General features: G+C 42.7%; 1 protein-coding gene across 1 annotated transcript in view; it reads right to left on the bottom strand.

The window, feature by feature from the left end:
* Nucleotides 1–3,190: 3,190 nt before the first annotated feature.
* The window catches only part of ttn.1 (titin, tandem duplicate 1), a 163,029-nt gene continuing 142,834 nt past the window's right edge, over nucleotides 3,191–23,385 (bottom strand). The window contains 25 exon segments of the mRNA XM_047369711.1: nucleotides 3,191–4,503; nucleotides 4,873–5,175; nucleotides 5,583–5,736; nucleotides 5,846–6,327; nucleotides 6,413–6,569; nucleotides 6,651–11,803; nucleotides 11,915–12,520; nucleotides 12,638–12,943; nucleotides 13,051–13,626; nucleotides 13,705–14,004; nucleotides 14,309–14,611; nucleotides 14,703–15,287; nucleotides 15,378–15,680; nucleotides 15,797–16,099; nucleotides 16,198–16,497; nucleotides 16,685–16,972; nucleotides 17,102–17,695; nucleotides 17,828–18,109; nucleotides 18,228–18,530; nucleotides 18,715–19,020; nucleotides 19,560–19,859; nucleotides 19,962–20,252; nucleotides 20,422–20,727; nucleotides 20,825–21,127; nucleotides 21,239–23,305. Of these exon segments, the coding sequence (XP_047225667.1) occupies nucleotides 4,211–4,503; nucleotides 4,873–5,175; nucleotides 5,583–5,736; nucleotides 5,846–6,327; nucleotides 6,413–6,569; nucleotides 6,651–11,803; nucleotides 11,915–12,520; nucleotides 12,638–12,943; nucleotides 13,051–13,626; nucleotides 13,705–14,004; nucleotides 14,309–14,611; nucleotides 14,703–15,287; nucleotides 15,378–15,680; nucleotides 15,797–16,099; nucleotides 16,198–16,497; nucleotides 16,685–16,972; nucleotides 17,102–17,695; nucleotides 17,828–18,109; nucleotides 18,228–18,530; nucleotides 18,715–19,020; nucleotides 19,560–19,859; nucleotides 19,962–20,252; nucleotides 20,422–20,727; nucleotides 20,825–21,127; nucleotides 21,239–23,305 (15,164 nt within the window). The 3' untranslated portion in view covers nucleotides 3,191–4,210.

Here is a 23,385-nt window from a genome sequence, read left to right as displayed (position 1 = left end):
ATTTCATTTTATATTAATATCTACTAATCAGGAGAGAATGTAACAGCTTTAAGATTTTTATGTTAAAGCTTATTTTTGTCCTATTCCTCTAATTTAGTGATTCCCCAGCTATTATATTTGTTTGGTTTTCATTGTTTCCTATTCTTGATAACAGTTTATCCTTAGCTCAGTCCTATTAAAAGGAAGGGACTTTGTCTTTGTACAAAAACCAGCTGCTGGGGCTGTTCCAGAAGACATCTCCTCCAGGTCTTGTGCGCAGGATCAGTAACCTTTCATATGGACTAATTAAAATAAAATCCTCATGTTATAAAGAAAGCCTGTGAAAAACAGAGTGTTTCCTGAAGATATGCCGTATTGCTGGGTGACCTATCCAAATATTCTTCACACAACATAGAAAAGTCAGAGAGAGATCAACATTCTGCCATTTTCTATACTTGGTTCTTCCATACTGGTTTGCGGGGGAGCTGGTGCCTCTCCAGCAGTCTACAGGTGAGAGGCAAGGTGGACAGGTCGCCAGTCTATTGCATGCATGACAAACAACTATGATCACACCCATTCAGACGTAAGAGCAGTTAAATGAGACCAATTAACCTAACAGTCATGTTTTTGAACTGTGGGAGGAAGCCAGAGTACCTGGAGAAAACTCCCGCCTGCACATGGAGAAATTTAGAAATAACTTGAAAGTGTTGCTTTTCCCTATATAACGAAACAGTAGACAGAATGACTAGCTAGAAGTGTGATATGCTTGAAGTTCTTGGATTCAGTTGAAAACATAATTGAGAAATTGTAAACAGGAATCTGGTCTATGGTTGCAAAATATAAATCAACTTTATCATTATAACAATTTATACAACATGCATATCGGGAAGAACTGCTTGACCTGCAGGTTTTCTATGCCTGTAATATATTTGTTGACGCTAGGGATGAAACAATGGATTATTTGTTATTAATCGATTTCTGAAATAATCGTTAATTTAGTAATTGATTAATAGTTAACTGAAGTATAGTGACTAAAAGATGCCATTTGCTGAAAGAACAACCAGTAATTAAATCAAAATGTACAAAAATCTATAAATTTTATTATTTAAGATGAAAAACATTCTTTGTCTATAAATATGCTCTACCCAGAACTGAAGTGGTATAGTTGAAGCTTCATCTGGATGAAATTCTGTAAAAAAAAATCTACTTTGAAGCACCTTTTTGTTAACTTTTTCACTGTTTTTGCACAAAAAAAAAAAACAAGAAGAATGTAAATTGGCCCTTAAATAAGGTTATTTTTTTTCCTGGATAGCATTATGCTTTCTGATGTTAAAACAATCTCTTAAAAAATCAACAATGCAATATGCAAGTGACACTTTATACACTTTTTCTGATTGTGACCATTGTCACTACAGAGGCAGCTAGTGCTGTATGGGTCAACCAGAAAGGGTTGAGCTTTAGACAAGTTGATGTCAGAACCTTTCATTTTAGCTGCAGATTCATCCTTTGTCTTAAACTTTAAACTGTACACTAAATACTGATTTTTGTTTTTGAAATATTTGTTTACTTGCATTTTCTCTTTTATGTATTTTTATTACTTATAAAATAAGCTTAAGTATTTAAATAAAAAACTGCAGTGTGCCAATTTTTATTAATTTACTTGATTAATCGATAGAATACTCGATTACTTAAATAATCATTAGCTGCAGCCATAGTTGACCCTAGTTTAATGCAGCATTTAAAATGTTTTCTTTTTTTTTTATTCAAAATATATTTATTGGGTTTCACAAACTTAAAAAAGGTCACACTTGTTTACAAGACAGAGCTTAAAAAGCCAATAAAACAAGTTGCAAAAATGGGACAAAAAGAGTTTTTGAAGTGAATTGACCATTTAATTCATACAGAAAAGAGGGAGAAAATTAATTTAAAATGAAGGATTTTATTAGAAGGTTGTCTATGTTTGCTATGAACGCAATGCCAAAAGGCTGTTATACTTTATGAATATTAGTTTATTTTTCACAAGTTTCATCATTATCACCACACTCTAATCTTATAGCATACTGCATGTTTTTCTAGCTTTTCCTGTATGTCTGCTTCATTGGCAAAATACCTCTAAACAACACTTTTGTTTTTGCCTTTTCAACTAAAGATTGTTGCAAAGGTGTTTGTCATAATAAGCAAGGTTTAAACGTCCAGCGCCAGTTTGTTGTCGGTCCTTATTGTTCAGATGAGCCGCTGAAAGAGCGAGGATTGGCTGAATATCTCTTTATCTGCAGAGCTGCTGTGGGAACATGAAAGATCAGTTTATATCTATTTTGATCAATCTTAGTATCTTAAAAAGAAAAAAAAAATGTATTTTTGTTGACAGTCTTACCCTGGATTATTTACCAGTCGGTCACAGGGCAACATAGTCAACCAGGCCCCTCTACATGCACTCATAAAGGAAATTTATAATAGCTAATTAAACCTGAAGAGAACCTGCTCATGCAAACTCCACTCTGAAAGCTCTGTATGTGATTTAAACCTAGGAACTTCTTGTTGGGTGGTAACTAGGCGGATGTTGTCAGATTTCACAAATTCTGCCAGTAAACAGCAAGTGTTACTATTTACCATCAACAGTGTCTTACTTGTAACTACTGATGGTCAGCAGAAGAATAAATGGGTGTTTGAATGCTCAGCAGTGCCCCCTGCTGGTAACAGTTTAGGGCAGCAAATAATTAGGCTATTGTGGGGTTTAATATTACAAGTTTTTAAAGCTTTTATAATTTAATTCCGAGTTTAAAATTCCAGTTTGTAAGGAAGTGGTGCACTGAGGCAACAGATCAAATGGACCAAACACGTTCAGACGTTTAATTAAAAATCAGCATGTTAAACTGCTTGTTTGTGTATTTGACACCTTTAGAGAAATTTCCTGCTGTGTTCACCTGGAACTGAAGTTGCTGGCGGAAACAGAAACTTTCAGCAAGTAGTTTACCCTACAGAGAAACCTCAGAATGATTATATTTCATTTGGGTTTACTTTAATTAATACTAAAGTGTAGAATCTGTTGTTTGTGTACATATGTGGTTAGATTAAAATAATGTTTTGGGTAGCTTTCTTTTTACCATGACGCACAGTATTTAATTATTTTGAATCTTTAGTAATGCCTCTGATGTCAGTGTTATGGCAGGAAAACATAAGAAAAACACAGAAGAGTCAGAGATACAGAGCGTTTATAGTGCTGAAACATGCTTTATTAAATCAGTAAAACTCAAGGAGGAAGATATATAAGTTCTACATCAGCAGATCGATAAAGTCAAAGTGCAGGGCAAACCCAGAACTGCTTCTCTTCTCATCAAAGATGAACTCAGTGATGCGAGTAAAGAAAAAAACCCTGACTACTGACCAGGTGAAACAACTACAAACTACAGACACTCGCACTCAAAAACACGTCAGCTACGATCCTCCAAGAGATGGCGCTGCTTCTGCACAGCAGGGCTGCTTTTGACTCCGTTTTCTTATGGCCAGGAGATGTTTCTTTAGTGAAGCCAATCCAGCCATCCTGTGCCAGAAGCAGCGCTCTTTATCAAAATGAATCTAAACGCAGAGAGAGCAGGCCGCTCGCCCTTTCTGCTGGTCATCAAATCGTGGTGGTACGACACAGTCAGTCTGAGCACAAGGCCGGTTCATGCTGCTTACATGAGGGTGATGCAAACAGCACTCAGGGTCTTCTGCTCATGGTACAACTCATATTAAACTGTAATATCACACGCACAGACGTGTGTCCAAACAAGAACTTTGTCTTTTTGTTTGTGGTTCATAACATCAACAGGGAGCCTCTCTACCTGTTGAGGCAATCTTAAAACTTCAACTTATCGTTGAGGCACAGAGTTTAGTTTCCCAGTTTAACAGGGTATTCGTTCCAGCGGAAACTTTCTCCTGTTAACCACTTTTAGCTTCTTTTAGTTTCAGTTAATATTATTGTCATAAATAACAATGCATACATTTCCCATAACCGGTAAACTCGGCTATATACATTATGTACATGTCACAGAAAAATTGAGTCATAGTTATCCAATATGGCACATTTTACAACTTTAGACTTTAGTCTAGTTTGGCATAAATTAATGTCAAGTTTGGTACAAAAATAGTTCCTATTTACAAGAATATTCCAGATCTTTATCAAGTAAGATTATTGTAAATAAAAAGTTTAGGATGAAGGGAATAGAGGAAATAATTTGTGTTCTCTTTTTTACATGGACCGGATGTGCACATTGACAGTTGCAGAGTCAGAGCCAAGCTCGTTGGACAGCCGGAGCGTGTACGCTCCTGCGTCGTCCTCCTTCACCGCAGAGATCATGAGGGTGGAGAGGTCAGCTGCGTTATCCACGTGGAACCGCTCGTCTCCGTTGGGAAGGGTTCGACCTGAGCGGACCCACTGGACTGAGGGAGGAGGATCTCCGGAGAACATGCCTGCCACAGTCAGGGCCTTCCCCGGCTCTGCACTGACATGCTGTGGAAGAGCTTCGATCTTTGGTGGAGTGCCTGTGGATGGAGAGAGGAACCAGGTCAGTGTTTTGTAGTTTCCCCATCTTGGCTGAATTTAAAAATCGTTTTGAATTTTGTTGTTGTTGTTGAAACAGCAGTCGTAACTATAATCTCCTCTGTGATGCTAATAGTTTCGTGCTAAGGTTGAAAATAAAACAAACATGCTTTAACTGATCTTTTTTCCCAGCAGCCATACAGAAAAACAGGATCAGGATTTTCTTTTTTAGCTGTTTTTTTAGACATCAAACCAAACATCTCAAATGTCAGTTGCTGGTTGCAAAGAGAAAGAAAGTTTGCATTTACATTCCAACTTTACCAGAAAGACGATGAAATTTAGGTCATATTAAGTAGCATGTAAAGTTTTACCTGTTTTAACCCCGGCGGTGAGCGCCTTTACATGCGAGTGGGCAGATATTCCCATTGCTTGGCTGCTGGAGCTCATGGAAACCACTGACTCAGCCATCATAGCAGACATGCTTTTTGCAGACATGCTTTCAAAGGAACATTGGCCAACAGCAGAGTGGGAACTGCTGCTGTAGCTGCTGGCCTGCGTTGAGGCAGCTTCCAAATGAACTGACGAGGCTAAGAAACTTTTCTGCATGCTCTTAGTGGCTTCAGTAGAAGCTCTTTTCTCCACTATAGTCATTGTTGTTGGTTCCTCAATAAGAGCTGTGAAAATGCAAACGACAAGCAGATGGCTAAGCTCACAAACAATGACACGTTGAGTGCAGAGACCGAATGTAAGTCGAAAGTGTTGTCTTGCCTTGGATTTCTCAGTGCCAATTCAGTTTATTTCAATTTATTCATTCAAATTAAAGCACAAACAGTTGCCAACACACTCAAAAAACTATAGAAAAACACATTAAATCAGAAAGAGAGCATTACCTAATATCTCGCAGAAGGGCTAAAAATGTAACAGCTTCATCAGCAAAGCCAAATAAAATAAAAATAACATCTAACTGACATTAAAGTATTTTTAAGCATTCTCGGGTACATTTGTCATAAAGTTTTGTATGCAAACCATTTACAGCCTTGTTACATAGTGCAGTTAACTGAATTCAGCTGAAGTAACTTACTGAGGACGTTGAGCGATGATGTTGCAGAGCACTGTCCAAACTCATTCCTGGCCTTTACTGTGTATTTCCCACTATCTGCAACTGTGGCTTCACAAATCTCCAGAGTGTACAAGTTCTTGGACTGGTTCCGCTTGATATTTGGAGTGACACATATCTAGAAAAACATTTTAGTTTCCATTGGAATACAGACCGACAACTTGTCAAGGCAACAAAAAAAAACCTAATTAAATGAATTAAACTAATGAAAACCATAAACTACTCACAGTCGTTTTGTCTTTCAACCACTCTACTTCAGGGGAAGGGTGTCCTGCAATTTCACAGGTAAAAATAACATTTTTTCCCTGGTTCACGTTTTGGGACCTTGGTTGCACCAGGAAGTAAGGTGCATCTGAGCTCCTGGGTGTGACATTGGTGTTAAACTGACATCGAACCAGGCCTTGCTCTGTTTGAGCCTGACAGGTAATAATCCCCTGCTCTCGCTGGCTGACACACCTGATGGTCAGAGTCTGTTCATTTCCAGATACTCCATATCTGTACTGCTCTGTGTTGACCAGCTCCTGCCCATTCAGAATCCACTTGATGTCAGAAGCCCCATGGATGTTGGCTCTCAGAGTCAGAGACTGGCCTTCTTTGATGGATTTTTGGATTTCTGAGGACTTCCACTCCTTTACAGAAGACAATATTTCCTCATGGACCATTTCCTTTCTCAGGACTTCCTCAGAGATTGTTCCAGTGCTCTTTAATTCTGAAATGAAAACCATTCAGGGGTTTATTGCAGAAAATAGAACATTTGTAGCTATAGATCATTATGTCACAGCATCTCTTCTTACCTTGCACAGTGACTGTACAGGTTGTTGACACTGTTCCAGAAAAGTTGGTGGCTGTGCACTTGTAGACCCCACTATCACAGACCTCTGATTCATAGATCTCTAGATAAGCCGAACATTGGTCCTCAAATAATTCATACTTCCCACCTTGAGAAATCTCCTGACAATATGAAAAGATGATAATTAGGGCTGTTAAATATTATGAAAAGTTTGAAATAGTTTTAATGTAGAAATGTGTTACCTTTCCATCCTTTGACCAAGAGACAGCAGGTTTGGGTTCTCCCGTCACCTTCACAGACAGTTTGATAATAGAGTCACAGGATGCAGTGATGTCACAGAGTCCTGCTGAGAAGAAAGGCTTCTTTTCGAGAGGTGACATCACTGTCTTAGGTGACTTGATTGGAGGAATCACTTGCTCCCTTTCAGATGGAGTTGGGGATTTAGGAGTGGGGGATTTGGGTGTTGGGGACTTGGGTGTTGGGGACTTGGGTGTTGGGGACTTGGGTGTTGGGGACTTGGGTGTTGGGGACTTTGGCGTTGGGGATTTTGGTGAGACTGGAGACTTTACTCTTTGGGGTGATTTGACTGGCTCGGGTGATTTGACTCTCTGCGGTGATTTGACTGGTTCAGGGGACTTGGATAACGGTGATTTAGCCTCGGGAGACGTAACTCTGGGAGAGGCAACTACTTTCTCCTTTGATTCAGACTTGTTTATTTTTAAAGTGAAATGGGCTTCCTGTTTTCCACCAGCATTTTCTACTAGCAATGTGTAGCTCCCTTCATCTGACATCTGAACAGCTGAAATCTCGAAGGTGGAGTTGTACTGAGTAGATACAATGTGGTGCCGGGCAGAGGGAGCGACAGGTATTCCTTCATGAATCCAGGTAACAGAAGGTGCAGGTTCACCGTCAACATCACACTCAAACCTGGCATTGTCTCCTTCCTCCACAGTCAAGGACTTTGGTTTGGTCAGTATTGTGGCAGGGACTCCTGGCTTCTCCCTTGGCTCCTCAACAACTGTAGTGGTCTCTTTTACGATTTCAGTGAATGATTCCTCTACAGTTGTTTTGGAAGATGAAACATGGTATACCTCTGTTCGGGCCATATCTGGCAGATGAGCTGATGGTGGTTCCTCATCTTTGCGGAGTGATGAAAAAGCAGCATATTCTTCCCCTGCGACATCCAACGTGGCATAATCAGAGGTTTCGCCTTTAGTGTTCTTGCAGACTACACGATATGTGCCTGAATCTTCTGTCACACAGTTGTTGATCTGGAGAGTTAAAACTCCACTGATGTTGGTCAAGTAGTATTTGCTGCTCTGATGAATCTCCTTCCCATTGTGGAACCATTTGATCTCAGGTTCAGGTTTGGCTTGGATATTTAGGGTAAACTTTGTGTTCGAACCATAGGGTACACGATGAGATCGCATCCTGATGGTAATACGTGGGACATGGTCAAGGCTGAAGGGAGCCTGTGTCACAACCTCAACTTTTCTTTCTACAGATTTTCTCTCTGATCTGAGTGCCTGTTTTCTCTCCTCATACCTAGACAAAAAGTCCACTTTAGGAAGAGTGACATCAGTCTTTAACGCCTTTTCTGCAGCAGAAAATTTGTCCACCTCTGGTTTAGGTACTGGGACCTTTTTAATAGGTTTAGGAATATATTCTGTTGCAATAGTTGTTAGTTGCTCAGATTCTGTGGTCCCAGAGAAAGTTGAAACTGTAACAGCTTCCTTTTTAGAGGTTCGTGTTTTCTCTTCAAATTCCATGCGTTTGAGTTGACTCTTGTAAGTAGAGATTCTCTCAGTGGTTGCATGTGGGCGAAGCAGCTCCAGATCTTCTCTCTCTTCATACACTCGTTGCTTCTGTCTTGGAGGCTTGTATGTCGCCTTGTCATGACGCTGGCGAAGGTCAACAAAACTTGGGCCAGCCTCATATTTAGAAGGAATTCTGTAGGAATCATATCTTTTCACTTCTTCTTCTTCCTCATCACTGTAAGCTCTCCGTGGAGATGTTGGACGTAAAGCAGACAGCTCAAAGCGAACTGGGCTCAGACTAGGTGGAGAAGCAGAATAACCAAGTTCCAACTCTTCCTCCAGGCGAAGCCTTTCTTCCTCCGTTCTCTTCATAGAGAGATATTCACCTACAGGTAGCAGCAGCTCCTCATCTGAGAGGTCACCCAGAGACCTCCTCCTGAGCCTGCGGTAGGCTTCCATGTCAGGCGAAGGAGTGCGATGCCTTGCAGGCCTCACAATCTCCAAGTCATCCTGAGTCAAAGATGAGATGCGCCACTTAGGCTTATACTGTTCCTTGATCCTAATAGGCACCTCATAGAACTGTTCCCACCGTGACAGTCGAATACGTTTCATTCTCTTCTGCCTGATTTTCTCCATTGGCTCAGGGAACTCATATTGATCCCGCAGCTTCTTGTACCACTTCATGTCAGACAATGGCTGGAAGTGTTTAATTTCCACATCCTCTTCAAGTACAGCTGGATTAATGACACGAGGTGCAGGGACAACATATGGCATACGAAGTCTTTTCTCTTCTGCCCGCCTCTTCCTCTCCTCTTGTTCTTTCTTGATCTCAGCTTCAGTCTTCTCACCTTTCTTAGTTGTGACAGCAGGCTTGAACATGGTGGCTGCCTCCCTGACAGCTTCTACTGCTGCAGGTGGGAGAGGTGTAACAACAGTGCCTGCCAAAATCTGGGACAGCCTAACCTTTTTATCCAATTCCTTCTGTCCAGCTATCTTTTGCTTCTCCTTTTCAGTGGGCTCATACTCCTTCTTTACATGAGTTACTCTCTCCACTTTAAGAGTTGCTTGACAGCCAGCAGATCCAGCAGAGTTGGTTGCTATCACTCTGTATACCCCAGAGTCCTCAGGGAGAGTGTCTCTTACATGAAGGATGTAATAATCCAAGCCTTCATGAACAACTTCTATGGATGGTCCAAAGGCTAAAGGTGTTCCATCTTTTTCCCACTTCAGTATTGGGTGGCCAGAAACTCTAATCTCAAAACGAATGTTCTGACCCTCTTTGCACTCAATGTTTGCAAGCAACCGTTTAAACATGGGCCTCAAGGTGAGGTCTGCTGGTTTAGGGCGAGGAACGACAGTGAGGCGGGCCTTGCAGCTGTCATCACCATACCTGTTACGGGCTACGACACTGTACTCAGCATCATCCTCCTTTTCCAAATTGCGGATAATAAGCTGGTACAAGCCTTTGTCACTAACAAAGGTATATTTTCTGTCATCATGTCCAGGGATAAGCTTTTGTCCAGACTTGTGCCAGATTACACGAGGTTCAGGATGAACAGTAATCGTTACGCCAAAGCGCACATCCTCACCAAGATAGGCTGTGCGGTTGACTAGAGGAAGAGTAAATTCTGGTGGCTTCTGAAGCATTCTGGCAGTGTCAACTCTTCGCTTTGTTCTTCTAACCACACGGGTAGTGAAAAAGTCACGGTAGGATCGAACCCCACTGACAAACAGCTCTGCATAAACGCTATCTTCACCATACTCATTCACAACCTTGCATCTGTAAGTGCCATCATCTGCTCTAGTGATCCTGTTGATGGTAATTACAGCCAGACCATCCTCATATTCAATTTCATATTTGTCTCCAGCGTCAAGTTGCCTGACGCCACAGTACCACGTAACTTCAGTGGTACTATCATAATTCTCAATGTTGCAGATGAACTTCACATTATCTCCTTCACTGACCACTGCGTGACTAACCTGGCCTGCAATAGGACCGTGTTCAAATGGAGCGATCTTCACTTTAGACACAAAGACGCCACGCTGTGACCTGATTGAGCCGCCACTGGCCACACGGGCAACAGAAATTACAGTGCTCCATTCTTTCCTGACCATTGCCTGGTAGTATCTCTTGTGTCTGCCGATTGGGATTGCCCTGGCGCTGATGTCTTCTGCAGGTTTTGTTAGCCAAGGATGTACCAGAGCCTCAGCTGCAGTCATACGGTGCTTACGTTCCTTTGTCATTAGACGATCTGTGAAGTCTAAGGCTTCTACACTGACCTGCTTGAAGCACTCATCATCATAGCCATAGGCTGCATTTGAAATGTTATCAATCATTTGTTGGTTGGTTTCGGCTGTGAATGGGTTAAGTCCACTGAGAAGCACGTAGGCAAGGACACCGACTGACCACATGTCAGTAACTGTGCTAACCATGTCACAGTGGTGGATCTCAGGGGCAGCATACTCTGCAGTAACGTACTGAATCTTGATTTGTTCTCCAGGAGTCAGGTGTCTGGATTGCCCCAACTCAATAATCTTCACAGTTGAGCTGGTTCTAGTTGTGTACACAATGTTCTCTGGTCTGATATCAAAGTGTCCATATCTCTGAGAATGCAGGTATTCCAGAGCTGAACAGATCTGTCTGATATAGTTAACAATCTCCCGTTCATTGAGCTCAAACTCTGCTGTATTAAGGCGCTCAAAGATGTCATGGCCAGAGATGAAGTCATAGATCAGCACCAACTCCTCAGGGCTTTCAAAGGACTCATGAAGGAGCAAGAAGTTGGTGTGTTTGGCCAAATTGAGCGTTGCAATTTCCTTTTTAATTATTGCCTGATCAGCACCTCTCACTTTGACAAATTTAGCCATGTAAGTCTTCTCAGAGCTGATATTAACACAGCGGTGAACGATGCCAAATTGGCCTCTGCCCAGTTCCTCTGCAATGGAAAATTTGTTGTGCAGGTTCTTGGTGTCAGAGTGTTGAGCTTTGCCCTTGGGGACTCGTTCAGCATCATCAACTTCCCTATCATAAAGCAGAACTCTGGATTTGTCTTCTTTGGTCATGACGGGTCCACTGCTCTCAGATGGGGCACTCTGTCCAAATTTGTTCTCAGCAATAACTCTGAAATGATAGCTTGTACCTCCAAACAAATTAATTACAGTGTAATGAGTGTCACGGGACTGTGCAACACGTTCCCACCTTTCAGCAGTTGTTGGACATTTTTCGATGATGTAACTTATAACCTTGCTGCCACCATCATTGGCTGGAGCCACCCAGTTCAGTGTGACAGAGTCTCTGGACACGTCACTAGCTTTGACGCCACGAGGTGGATCAGGCACATCAGCAACATCCAGTTCCACTGTTTGTTGATCAATGCCAAATCTGTTCTTGGCACAGACAATGTAGAAACCAGCATCCTTCTTTTCTACTCCATTGGCAAACACCAAGGAAGTAAAGGATCTGGTGACAATCACCTGGTAGTGGCCATTGCTGTCAATAAGATCTTGTCCCTTCTGCCATGTGATGACAGGATCTGGTTTACCACTGAAGGGAATCTTGATATTGACCACCTCCCCACGTAGAGCAGGGATGGCTTCCTTGTCTTTTAGGTTCTTCGGCAAATTAATCTTGGCTGGGACTGAAAATAAGAAAACATTTGTTAAATTCTACAGTGATGTCCATATTTTTAACTGCAGTTTAATGTTAAGTAGGTGAACAACTTTATTGGTGAAGTTGTTTATAAGCTTACTTTCAACATCTAAAGAGACTGTAGCACATATTGAGCCTCCTTGGTTTGTGGCTCTGATCTGATAAACAGTGGAGTCTTCTTCATCAGCCTCGGTGATGACCAGCTGGTGGTATCCTCCCTTAAACTCCTGGATCTTAATCTTCTTGCCATCTGAATGGATCTCCTTTCCTCGTCTGAACCATTTAATCACAGGCTTAGGCTGTCCCGTGATCTTGCAGACAAGGGTAGCATTGCTCTTGTACTTGATACTCATGTTCCTCAACTCCTCCTTGAAGGCTGGAGCGCGTATGTCTATGGCAATTGTGGGAATAATGGCAGCAGTCTCCTCACTGTAGTCACTTTCTCCTCCAAGGTTCTCACACTTGACACGGAAGATATATTCAATGCCCTCAGCCAGGCGCTTGACAGAGAACACTGTTTGCTTGATCTCATCTGTGGTAACTGGAGTCCATTCGGTCCATTCCTTCTTATCCTTCTTGTGTTTCTTTTCAAGACAATAGCTCTTTATCTTAGATCCACCATCACTCATTGGGGGTTTCCAGGAAACCACGCAGGACTCCTTAGTGATACCAGAAACAACTGGTGATAAAGGTGGTGATGGTCTCTCTGTGGACAAAATTATATCAAGGTAAAACTAGTCAACCCCTTTGCAATAAAGCTTCTTGTAAAACATACATTTTTTGATAATTTGTTAAATTAATCTTGACATTATCTTACACTTACCCAGTTGGCTCTTGATAAGGATGGGGGAGGAGAGCTCCAGAGGCTCACTGTTGCCATATCGATTTTGGGCATAAACACGGAAAAAGTATCCAGCACTGTCAATTAGGTTTGGCACACGACAAGATGTGCTGTTAATGGAGGACGACACAAGTTCCCACTCCATGCCCTCCTTGTCTTCTCTCTTTTCCACAATGTAGTTGGTGATCATACAGCCTCCATCATCCTTGGGAGGTTTCCAGCTTATGATGACAGAGTTCTTAAGGAGGGAATCCAGGACAATGGGTCCCTGAGGTATATCAGGTTTGTCTGTGAACAAAGGTACACTATGTTAATTTATAAAAATAAATCTAATAATATTCCCATTATATGTGTAAGTACTTCTGTATTTAAAAAAGTGAATTTAAACAATATACCATAAATTTCAACATTGAAGGCAGTGTCAGCCCTGCCAAAGTGGTTATGCAGTCTGATCCTATATTTTCCTCCATGAACTCTGCGCTGGACATTTTTTACAACCAGGTGTGTGTAGTGCTCAGTGGTTTCAATGCTAATTTCCTCTGTGTTTTCCAGGGTCTTAGTCCCATGCAGCCACATGATTTTCGGCTCAGGACGACCAATATAAACAGCATGGACGCGTAGAGTAGTTCCCAGTCCTGCATAATAAGTTTCCTTGAGTGGGTAATCAGGGTGGAAGGATGGAGCAGCCTCCAACACTAGAATGCCGGTGGTCTCAACATCGCCAGCTTCATTCACAGCCTTGCAGGTGTATTCTCCTTCGTCTTCTTGTTGGTCTGTCATGATAGACAGGGAGTGGTTGCGGCCATCAGAGCTCATCTCGTACTTGCGGGACTCAACAATTTCCTTGCCAGCATGATACCACTTAATTTCAGGAACAGGTCGGCCAACAATCTGGCACTTCATGACAGCAGGCTGGCCAAGCTTGGCAGTGACTTCATCCATTTCCTTCCTTAGGCTTGGTTTACTTTCAGCTGTGGGTACAAAGCATCTTAATTAAATGAACTCAACACATCTTGTGTTTAGTACAAAATTTATTAGGCTGCACTTACCAGTCAGTTTAGTCTTGATGCATGTGGCGGTCCTACGAGGTCTACTCATTCCTGTCTCATTCTCAGCAAAGACTCTGAACTCATATTCTGTGGCCTCAGCCAGTCCTGTCATGGTGAATTCCTTCTCCTTAACCCTCTGTTTATTGCACTTCTTCCAGGTGCTCTCAACAGACTTTCTGTACTCCACCCAGTAGCCCAGGACTTCCTTTCCACCATCACACTCTGGAGGTTGCCAGGAAATGGTGATAAAGTTGTTACGAACGTTCACCGTGTCAATCTCTCCTGGTTGGCTGGGCTTGTCTGGAACAAAAAAAAAAAAACATTAAGTTAACTTTGTTCTTCTTTTCTTTTTTCTGTGTTAGTAAAAAAGAAATGATTTTAAAGTCTATCACTACTAAATATTACCTATATTAACTATGCAAAATAACTTTCAAAATATGTTCAGAGTTTGTCTAAAAATTATTAGGAGTTAACACTAAGAGTTAGGGATTGATTAAATAATAAATAAAATAATTCACTAATTCATTCATTGATTATAACAATTACTAACTAGTAGTAGTTACATCAGTTCCAGGGGAACTTTGTATCAGCACACAATACTTACCAAATGGATCTTTGCATGTGACAGGACCAGATGCTGAACCACCCTCACTTTCACCTATATTGTTGACGGCAACAATGCGGAACTGGTAGTCTGTATCAGGGGTAAGTCCATGTAGAGTGAACATGGTTGAGGTGATCTTGGTCTCGTGGCGGATCCATGTCTCAACGGACACCTCTTTGTACTCAACAAAATAGCCAGTGATGGCAGAACCTCCATCGTCCTTTGGTCTAGACCAGGCCAGTGCCACTGAGCTTTTTGTGACATCCATGATCTCGGGTGGGGCACTTGAAGGCTCAGGTGGACCTGATTTTAAAAGCAGATGAAATGTTATAAAGCAGATGAGCGATTTAATACTTTTTTAGAGACTATTGGTCTACAGAAATGCAAAACTTACAGAGAGGAGTTTTGGGTACCAGCGGCTGCTCAGATTTTAGAGATGCACTGATGCCAAAGGAGTTTTCAGCAGTGACTTTGAAGTGGTACTCTGTTCCCTCTTTTAAGCCCTTAACAACAAGCTGGGTCTCAGTTACTCTAGAGTCCACGGTGTACCAGGCATTTCTGGCTGCTTCACGCCTTTCTACAATGTAGCCAAGGATCTCTGAACCACCATCATCCTTGGGTGACTTCCAAGAGACCTTGACAGAGTTGGCTTGGATTTCCTCAAAGACCATTGGCCCCTCTGGAGCACTTGGGCGACCAATGACCTTGACCTTAATTTGGGCTTTCTTCTTGCCCACCCTATTCTCCAGCAGAAGCTCATACAGTCCAGAGTCACCCCTCTCTGCTCCCTTTATCACCAAATCACTGGAATCCTCAGTGGAGGCAATCATAGCCTTCATGGAGATAGGTCCAGTATCCTTTGACCATTTGCAGGTTGGTAGGGGTTTGCCTTTAATGGGCACAGACAGTCTAACCACTCCTCCATGACGAACAACGTATACATCTTTGTATTTCAACTCCAGTTCATAATTAGGAGGTTCTGAAAAACAATTTGATTAAACGTTTATTATGTGCATTTGTTTTATCTCATAAACCTGATTGTTGTGCAGTTGTAATTGTGGTTCCTTACCAAGCATTTCTGTGACTTTGACTGTTCCTGGTACTTCTGCAGGTTCCCCAGAACCACCAGCATTACAAGCCATTACACGGAATTTGAACTCCTCTCCTTGGGGCATCTTGGTCAGTGTGTACTCGCAGATTGAGGATGGAGTGGTGTTGCACTTGATCCAGGCCACAGAGCCTACCTTCTGCATCTCAATCAAATAACCATCCAGCCTAGCATCTCCCTCTTCATCAGGTGGACTCCAAGCAAGCGACACAGAAGACTTGGTAGTTTCCGTGATCCTCGGGTTTTGAGGACAGCCGGGAGGATCTGCACAGATAACAGAAATATGCAAGATGTTGATTACTGCTCATTTCGGATACACATTTGATGGCAGTATTTGTAACTTTTCTGAGTTATATCTTAAAGTCTTAGTTATCGCTTACCAATGGGATCTGTTGCTACTGCTGGTTTGGATGGCAGACTTGGTTTGCTCAGGCCTCTTGCATTAATGGCTGTGATTCTATGTTCATACTCCAGGCCTTCAGTCAGCCCAGTTGACCTGTACCTGGTCATAGTGACAGGATTTTTGTTTGCACGCACCCATCGGTCAGCCCTTACTTCTTTGCGCTCAATGAAGTATCCAGAAACGTCAAGACCACCATCTTCATCTGGTGGCTCCCAAGCCACAGTTATTCCATCACGAGACACATCAAAAGTGATTGGACGACCAGGAGGTCCAGGCACATCTGTGGAGGAAGCTGGTGTTACCATCCTGCTGCTTTTATAATAATGTCTGCATTATATACAAAGAGTTTCATGTATAAGCTAAGTCCAAAGGTCTTACTTTTCAAGCTCCTACAAGTGACAATCTCAGACTGCAGGAACTCTCCGGTGCCATAGTGATTCACTGCAGCCACACGGAAGACATACTCATTTCCCTCAATAAGGTTCTCAAACCGGAACAACGGTCTGCTCACAGAGTCAGAGACAGTCACCCAGCCAGGTCTGTGAGCATCACGCTGTTCTACTAAATAGCCACTGATGGGAGCCCCACCATCTCTGACTGGAGGATCCCAGCTGCAGGCGACGGTGGTGGCATCAATCTCATCAAATCGTATAGGTCCTTTTGGTTCATCAGGTTTGGCTGACAAAGTGGAGAAAGAGAAATAATAGTTGGTTTACACTTGTGTCCTCCAGGTTATGATAATGTAATAAGGGAATGCAAAATTCAAGAGGATCAACTTATTGTTAGGATCATTTATTCAATGTTACTGGCAATTCAAATAATGAGGAAACAGATTAAACATAAGGATTGTTAAACAACTTCTTACAGAGAATGATGACCTTGATGACCTCAGTGATGACTCCAACAGCATTCCTGACTTCAAGTGTGTAGTCACCGCTGTCGTCAATGGTTGTATCAGATACAGTCAGCTTGGAGAACTTGCCAGTGCTCTTGACCTTTACACGATCTGTTATCTTTATCTTGTTGTCCGCAAAATACCAGGAGGAGACAGGAGGAGGCCTGCCAATGATTGGCAGGTCCAATTCTAATGTCTTACCAGCCAAAACATTAACAACCTTCTGAGGAATGCTGGACAAATCCACCACAGGCATTACTAAAAGGAAAAAACATTTTACATCACCATTAGGGAAATATTGTGAATGTTATACTAAATCTTCACTATAGAGTGATTTTAAATGTCAAAAATCAAAATACAGGCAGTAAAGCCTTGTGCTTTTGTTACCTCTCTGTTCCTGGACAGTGACGGCAGCCACAAGTTCTTTGGGCTCACTGGCTCCTCTGCTGTTGACTGCTTTAATTCTGAACAAGTATTGCTCTTTCTCATTCAACTTCTCTATGGTGTACTCAAAGACTGTGAGTTTCAGTGTTGCCACCTTCATCCACTTGTCAGTGCCAAACTTGCAAGCTTCAATGATGTAACCAGTCAATCTACTGCCACCATCATGCTCTGGCTTCTCCCAGGAAAGTGTGACTGTGCTCTTGGTGACGTCTGTCACATCAAACTTATGTGGTGGAAGAGGAACTTCACAAACAAGGATGACATCTGGAGTCTCACAGGGTTCACCAATTCCATAAATGTTTTCAGGGAGGACCCGGAAGTAATATAGCATGCCCTCCATAAGATTATCAATCTTATAGGAAGTTTTACTGCACTTGGAGGTTACTGTCTTGTAAGCTCTCATGGAGGCCTCACGTCTCTCAATGATGTAGTTGTTAACAGGAGCACCACCATCCACTGCTGGGGTTTCCCAGGAGATGGTGGCAGAGTCTTTAGTGAGCTCTTTTATCTTAATTGGCCCAGTTGGTCCAGGTGTATCTAAGAATATAAATGCATTCTCCAGTCAAAATACAACATTTTTAACAATCGGTTTTAACTCTTAAAAATAACATCAAATACAGTAGGCAATTCAATTATTAATTGTATTCTTAGATACTATTATTAACTTACCATAAACCTTGACAAGAATACTGACTTCTTGTTTCCCAGCAGAGTTCTCAGCCAACAGGGTGTACTTGCCAGCATCGTAGCGATGTACCCCATCAATGATGAGAGTGGTGGATTTGCTGGTGACCTCAATGAAGCCTCTATTATGTAGGTCGACACCAGGTTTACTCCATGTTATGGCAGGGGAAGGACGACCTGTGACGCTGACAACAAGACGGAGGGACCCACCAGCGCGCAGGCAGATTGTCTTTTTGAGGTCATCGTGGAGCTCAAAATCAGGAGGTTCTGTAAGAGATAGATGTGTAGGAAAATTCAGGATTAAGGAATTTTGTAAACTTACATTTTTTTTAAGGAGACCAATTTAAACAAAACTGCAGATTTTTTGAGGACTGTTAAGACTCACCAATTCTTTCCACTGGCTCAGTCTCAGCGCACGGTTCACTAAAGTCTCCTGTTCCATTAACATTGATGCCAGCCACTCTGAAACAGTACTTCTTGCCTGAAGAAAGTCCAGTCACCACATGCTCTGTAGCACGCAGGGTCTTTTCATGGGCCTTTTTCCATTCCTCTGCTCCAGCTTCCTGCATCTCCAGAATGTAGCCAATCACATCAGCGCCTCCGTCCTCCACAGGTCGAGACCAAGCGAGGCTGATGCTGTCAGCGTGGGTGTCAGTGATTCGAGGAATAGAAGGAGGAGCAGGAGTGCCTAAGAAGAGGTCATGCAAGGGTCAGTTTAACTCCGTTCTTGTAAGTGATTTAATGATAACAGATGCAGTTACTCCTTGCTAATGTTGCAACAATGTTAAATCACATTTATACATTAAACTTAATATTAAGGTAGTTCTTGACATCTTCAGTAACATGTTTTTTAAGGTGTTGATGAAACTTACTTGACGGCACTCTGCAGACGACATACAAAGAAACCTCACTGGACTCACTCTCTCCGGCCTTGTTAATGGCTGTTACTCTGAACTGGTAGATGTTGCCTTCAGTCAAACCGGCCACCTTTAGAGTGGTGTCCAGGTGAGCACCATCCCTGTTCACCTTTACCCAGCGGGCACTCTTTCTCTCATGTCTTTCCACTAGGTAATGAGTTATTGGGCTGCCGCCATCACTTTCTGGCTTCAGCCACTGAATAGTGACGAAGTCCTTTCCTGATGCAAGTATCTCTGGCACTCCAGGAGGAGTGGGAACAGCTGAGGAACACATAAAAAGAAAACATCAGTTGGTGGTAATGAGTTTCTTATTTCTTACATGCCGTCCTCTTTGGTAAGATTTGTCTTTTTGATTTTACTTAAAACATCTTATTAGATTAGGGGCTACATGGTGGTGCAGTTGGTAGCACTGTTGCCTTGCAGCAAGAAGGTCCTGGGTTTGATACCCGGCCGGGGGTCTTTCTGCATGTTCTCACCGGGTACTCCGGCTTCCAAAGACATGCCTGTTAGGTTAATTGGTCACTCTAAATTGCCCTTAGGTGTGTAAATGAGTGTGTGTGTGGTTGTTTGTGTGTTGCCCTGTGATGGACTAGTGACCTGTCCAGGGTGTACCATGCCTCTCGCCCATAGACTGCTGGAGATAGGCACCAGCTCCCCCGCGACCCACTATGGAATAAGCGGTAGAAAAGGACTGACTGACTGACATTTTATTAGAAATTTTGATCCTGAGCAAGTTTAGTTAGTATTTTTATATTTTCAATTCTCATGTTTAGAGATTCATTTTCAAAAATGTCACTTACTGAATGTGTTTCGGGCCACCATCGGCTCTGACTGGAGGTAAACACCAGCACCATACTTGTTGACTCCACGGACTCTGAACAAGTACTCTGTGTTCTTGAAGAGACCAGTGATGTTGCATGTCAGCTCCTTGCACTCAGCATGCATGATTACCCAGGTCAGCCTGTTGGTGTCACGCCTCTCTACAATGTAGTATGTAATGTTATCCCCGCCATCCTCAAGAGGAGGCTTCCAGCTTAGTGTGCATGACTCTTCTGTTATCTTGCTGATCTCAATGCTGCCTTCACACACTCCAGGTGTGTCTAGACAAAAACAAGACATACGTGGTTTAGGTTACTTTGCAAAAATTCACCAAATATTAGCAGAAATCACAAAATCAGGTGGTTAAAAAGGAAAATACTTACCAAGCACTTTGACATTGACCTCGGCAGTCTTGGTTCCACTCACGTTTCTAGCTGTCAGGATGTATTTTCCAGTATCATCTCTGTCACAAAATTTGATAATGGCCATTGCTCTGGTGGGGGTGTACTGCAGGTGATATTTTTCACACATCTCCAGTTCCCTGTTGCCCTTGGACCAGAAAGCCTTTGGATCAGGTCTGCCTCCCACTGCAGCATCCAGAACCAGGTCTGAGCCAGCTCTGACCATTACAGTTTCAGAAAGGAGCTTGCTGTCCAAAAGGGTCTTTGGAGGTTCTGTTAAGTGAATATAAATTGAATGGTTTTCAGACACAGCTTGGTGTCTACTATGTTGTTCAAACTCTTATAACAGAAAATAAAACCATGAACATTTTATTCAACTATTACGTCTAAAACTGTGCTCAACAGAGTATGGAATACATTTTTCCATGGAATAAATTCTTACCAAAATCAGTCTTGCACTGCACAGAACCTGTGGATTCAGATGGTGTGCTGAAGACTTGGTTGGCATTCTTTGCGATCACCCTAAATTCATAGGCCTCGCCCTCTCCCAGGGCAGTGACAGTGTAGAAATGATCCGTCACGTTGGTGTAATTACACTTGAGCCAGCGGCCCTCTCCGGTCAAAGTGTATGGCTTTCGTTCAATGATGTAGCCAACAATCGGACTGCCGCCATCATTCAACGGAGCTGACCATTTCAAGGACACTGTGGTTCTTGTAACATTAGTGACCTCAGGTTTACTTGGTGGATCTAAACACCGGTCCAAAGATGTTTGTCAGATAAGTTTGTACAATAAATCACTGAGTAGTAGAATATATTATGTGATAAAACAAGGGGCAAGACTTACCAACTGGGTTCTGAGCAACAGCTCCCTTAGAGGCTTCACTAGCTTTGCTAAGTCCAGCGCTGTTCAAGGCATAAACCCTGAACTGGTATTCCAGGCCTTCAACCAGACCTTCGACCTTGGAATAGCATTCAAAGCATGGGATCTTATTCTCCCTAAGCCACAATATATTGTTCCTTTCCTTCTTCTCGATCCAATATCCTGTCACCTTGCTTCCACCATCATGGTAAGGTTCCTCCCATTTCAGGGTCATTGTGTTTGCTGTGACATTAAAGACTGAAGGTCTTGTTGGGGGGCCTGGAGGCGCTGTAATTAAAAAATGAAGTTGGTCATTAGATTGTAGATTACATTTGAGATATTAATTAATGATTTTAATACCACATGATTAAAAAAAAGGAAAGTAAGGGTGACACTTACAGAAAGGATGCTCTGCAACAATTGTCTCGGACTCGGTGTGCTTGCTGACCCCAAATCTGTTCTCAGCTGAGACTCTGAATGTGTATTGCATGTATTTGGTCAGGTGACCAACATGAAGAGATGTGCGCTTCACGCTAGAGTTGATCAGCTGCCAAGCTGTGGAGCCAGATTCACGCTTCTCGACAATGTAGTTGGTGATGTCAGTGCCACCATCATCTTCAGGTGGTTGCCAATTAACAACACAAGACTCAGAGGTGATGGAAGAAATTTCAATTGGTCCACATGGAGGACTTGGTCTGCCTGTAACGTTAACTTCAACTGTAAATGTCTTTTTTCCTGTGACGTTTTCCAGAGTAAGATAGTATTTGCCTCCATCTCCTCTCATGGCCTCTTTGACTGAGATACTGGCTCTGTCCTTAGTTACTTTGATGGTGACTCTGTCTGAGTTCTTAAGTCTCATTTCCTCCAACCTCCATGAGACCTTAGGAGTAGGTCTACCACTAATTGGAACATCAATGGTGAAGGTGCTACCAGACCTGCATGTGATAAGCTGGTTGGGTATCTCACTGAGGTCTGCAGTAGGCTCAATGTGAGGCTCTTTGACCAAGACAGGAACCAAAGTTTCCTTTGGTTTGCTGTGGCCAGCTTCATTTTTTGCCTTCACACGGAAGTCATACTCATCACCCTTATTGAGCTTTTCTATAACAAAGGTAAGGTTCTTTGTGCTGCCAACGACTACCCATTTGTCTCCACCCTTTGGTCTAGCCTCAATGACATAACACTGAATGCGACTGCCACCATCATGCTCTGGCTTCAACCAGCCTAGTGACACAGAGTTATCTGTGGTATCAAGAACATCCAGTCTCTTTGGAGATGATGGCTCTGCTGTGGCAATGACTGGTTCAGTTAGCTCAAAGGCCTCACCCACACCATGATGGTTTTCAGCTGAGACCCTGAAGAAATAAGGCACTCCCTCCAGCAGATCTTCGACCGTTATGATACACTGTGTGCATTTGCTACCAGATTGCTGCCATGTGCGTCGACTAGCCTCACGCCTCTCAACAATATAGTGATGAATACGAGCTCCACCGTCATTGACAGGTGGTTTCCAGACAAGTGTGACGGACCCTCTAGAGACCTCCTTGAAAGCTACAGCCTGTGGAGGCCCGGGTGTATCCATTACTTTTACAACAAAGGTAACAGCCTTACTACCACTGGAATTCTCCAGGTTAACGGTGTATTTGCCTGTGTCATATCTAGTGCAGTTTTCAATACTTAATGAGCTGTAGCCATCAGTAGTTGTGATATCTGACATCCCTCTCAGCTCTCCTTCCTCCTTCACCCAGGTAGCAGAGGGAATGGGCCTTCCTCTAAAGTGGATGCCCAACAACACAGAATTTCCAGCCTTGACAATGTGTGTCTGCTTGAAGGTAGAATCAATGTCCACCTGTGGTGCTGTCAGCCTCTCAACAGCCTGAGCGGGTTCTGGAATCTCCTTGTTCTCACCTCTACCCACATGATTGACGGCTGCAACACGGAACTTGTACTCAGCTCCTGTCTGTAAACCTGTCACCACATAATTAGGTTCGGACACAAGTTCCTCATTTACTCTCTTCCATTCAGTTCCTTCTCCCTTCACCATTTCAACAATGTAGCCAAGGATCTCCATACCCCCATCATCAACTGGTTTGGTCCATTCTAAGCTAATAGAAGTGTTGGTGGAGTCTGACACACAAACCACAGATGGAGCACATGGGATATCTTTAGGCTCAGCAGCCTTGATTGGCAAAGAAATGTTGCTAGGAAGCCCAACACCAGCGTCGTTGACAGCCATCACTCGGAACTCATATTCCATATCTTCTGTTAGGTTAAGCACCTTGTGAGCACATTCGATGACAGGCTTCTTAGTTATCACCCTGTAGAACCGAACAGTTTTCTTTTCCCGTTTCTCTAGGATGTAGTGCTGAATAGGGTTGCCTCCATCAAATGTTGGAGGACTCCAAGACAATGTAATGCTCTCTCCTGTCACCTCAGTGGCATCAGGAGTTCCTGGGGCATCAGGAGTTGCTGGGAGAGAACATTTTGATAGTTTACAACCAATGATTAAATAAAAATAAACTGTTTAAGTATCTTAAAAATATTATTTA

This window comes from Girardinichthys multiradiatus, chromosome 7 (genome assembly GCF_021462225.1).
Source record: "Girardinichthys multiradiatus isolate DD_20200921_A chromosome 7, DD_fGirMul_XY1, whole genome shotgun sequence".
Taxonomy (NCBI): domain Eukaryota; kingdom Metazoa; phylum Chordata; class Actinopteri; order Cyprinodontiformes; family Goodeidae; genus Girardinichthys; species Girardinichthys multiradiatus.
The sequence above is the reverse complement of the archived record's forward strand: the minus strand, read 5'-3'. Positions and strand labels throughout refer to the sequence as shown.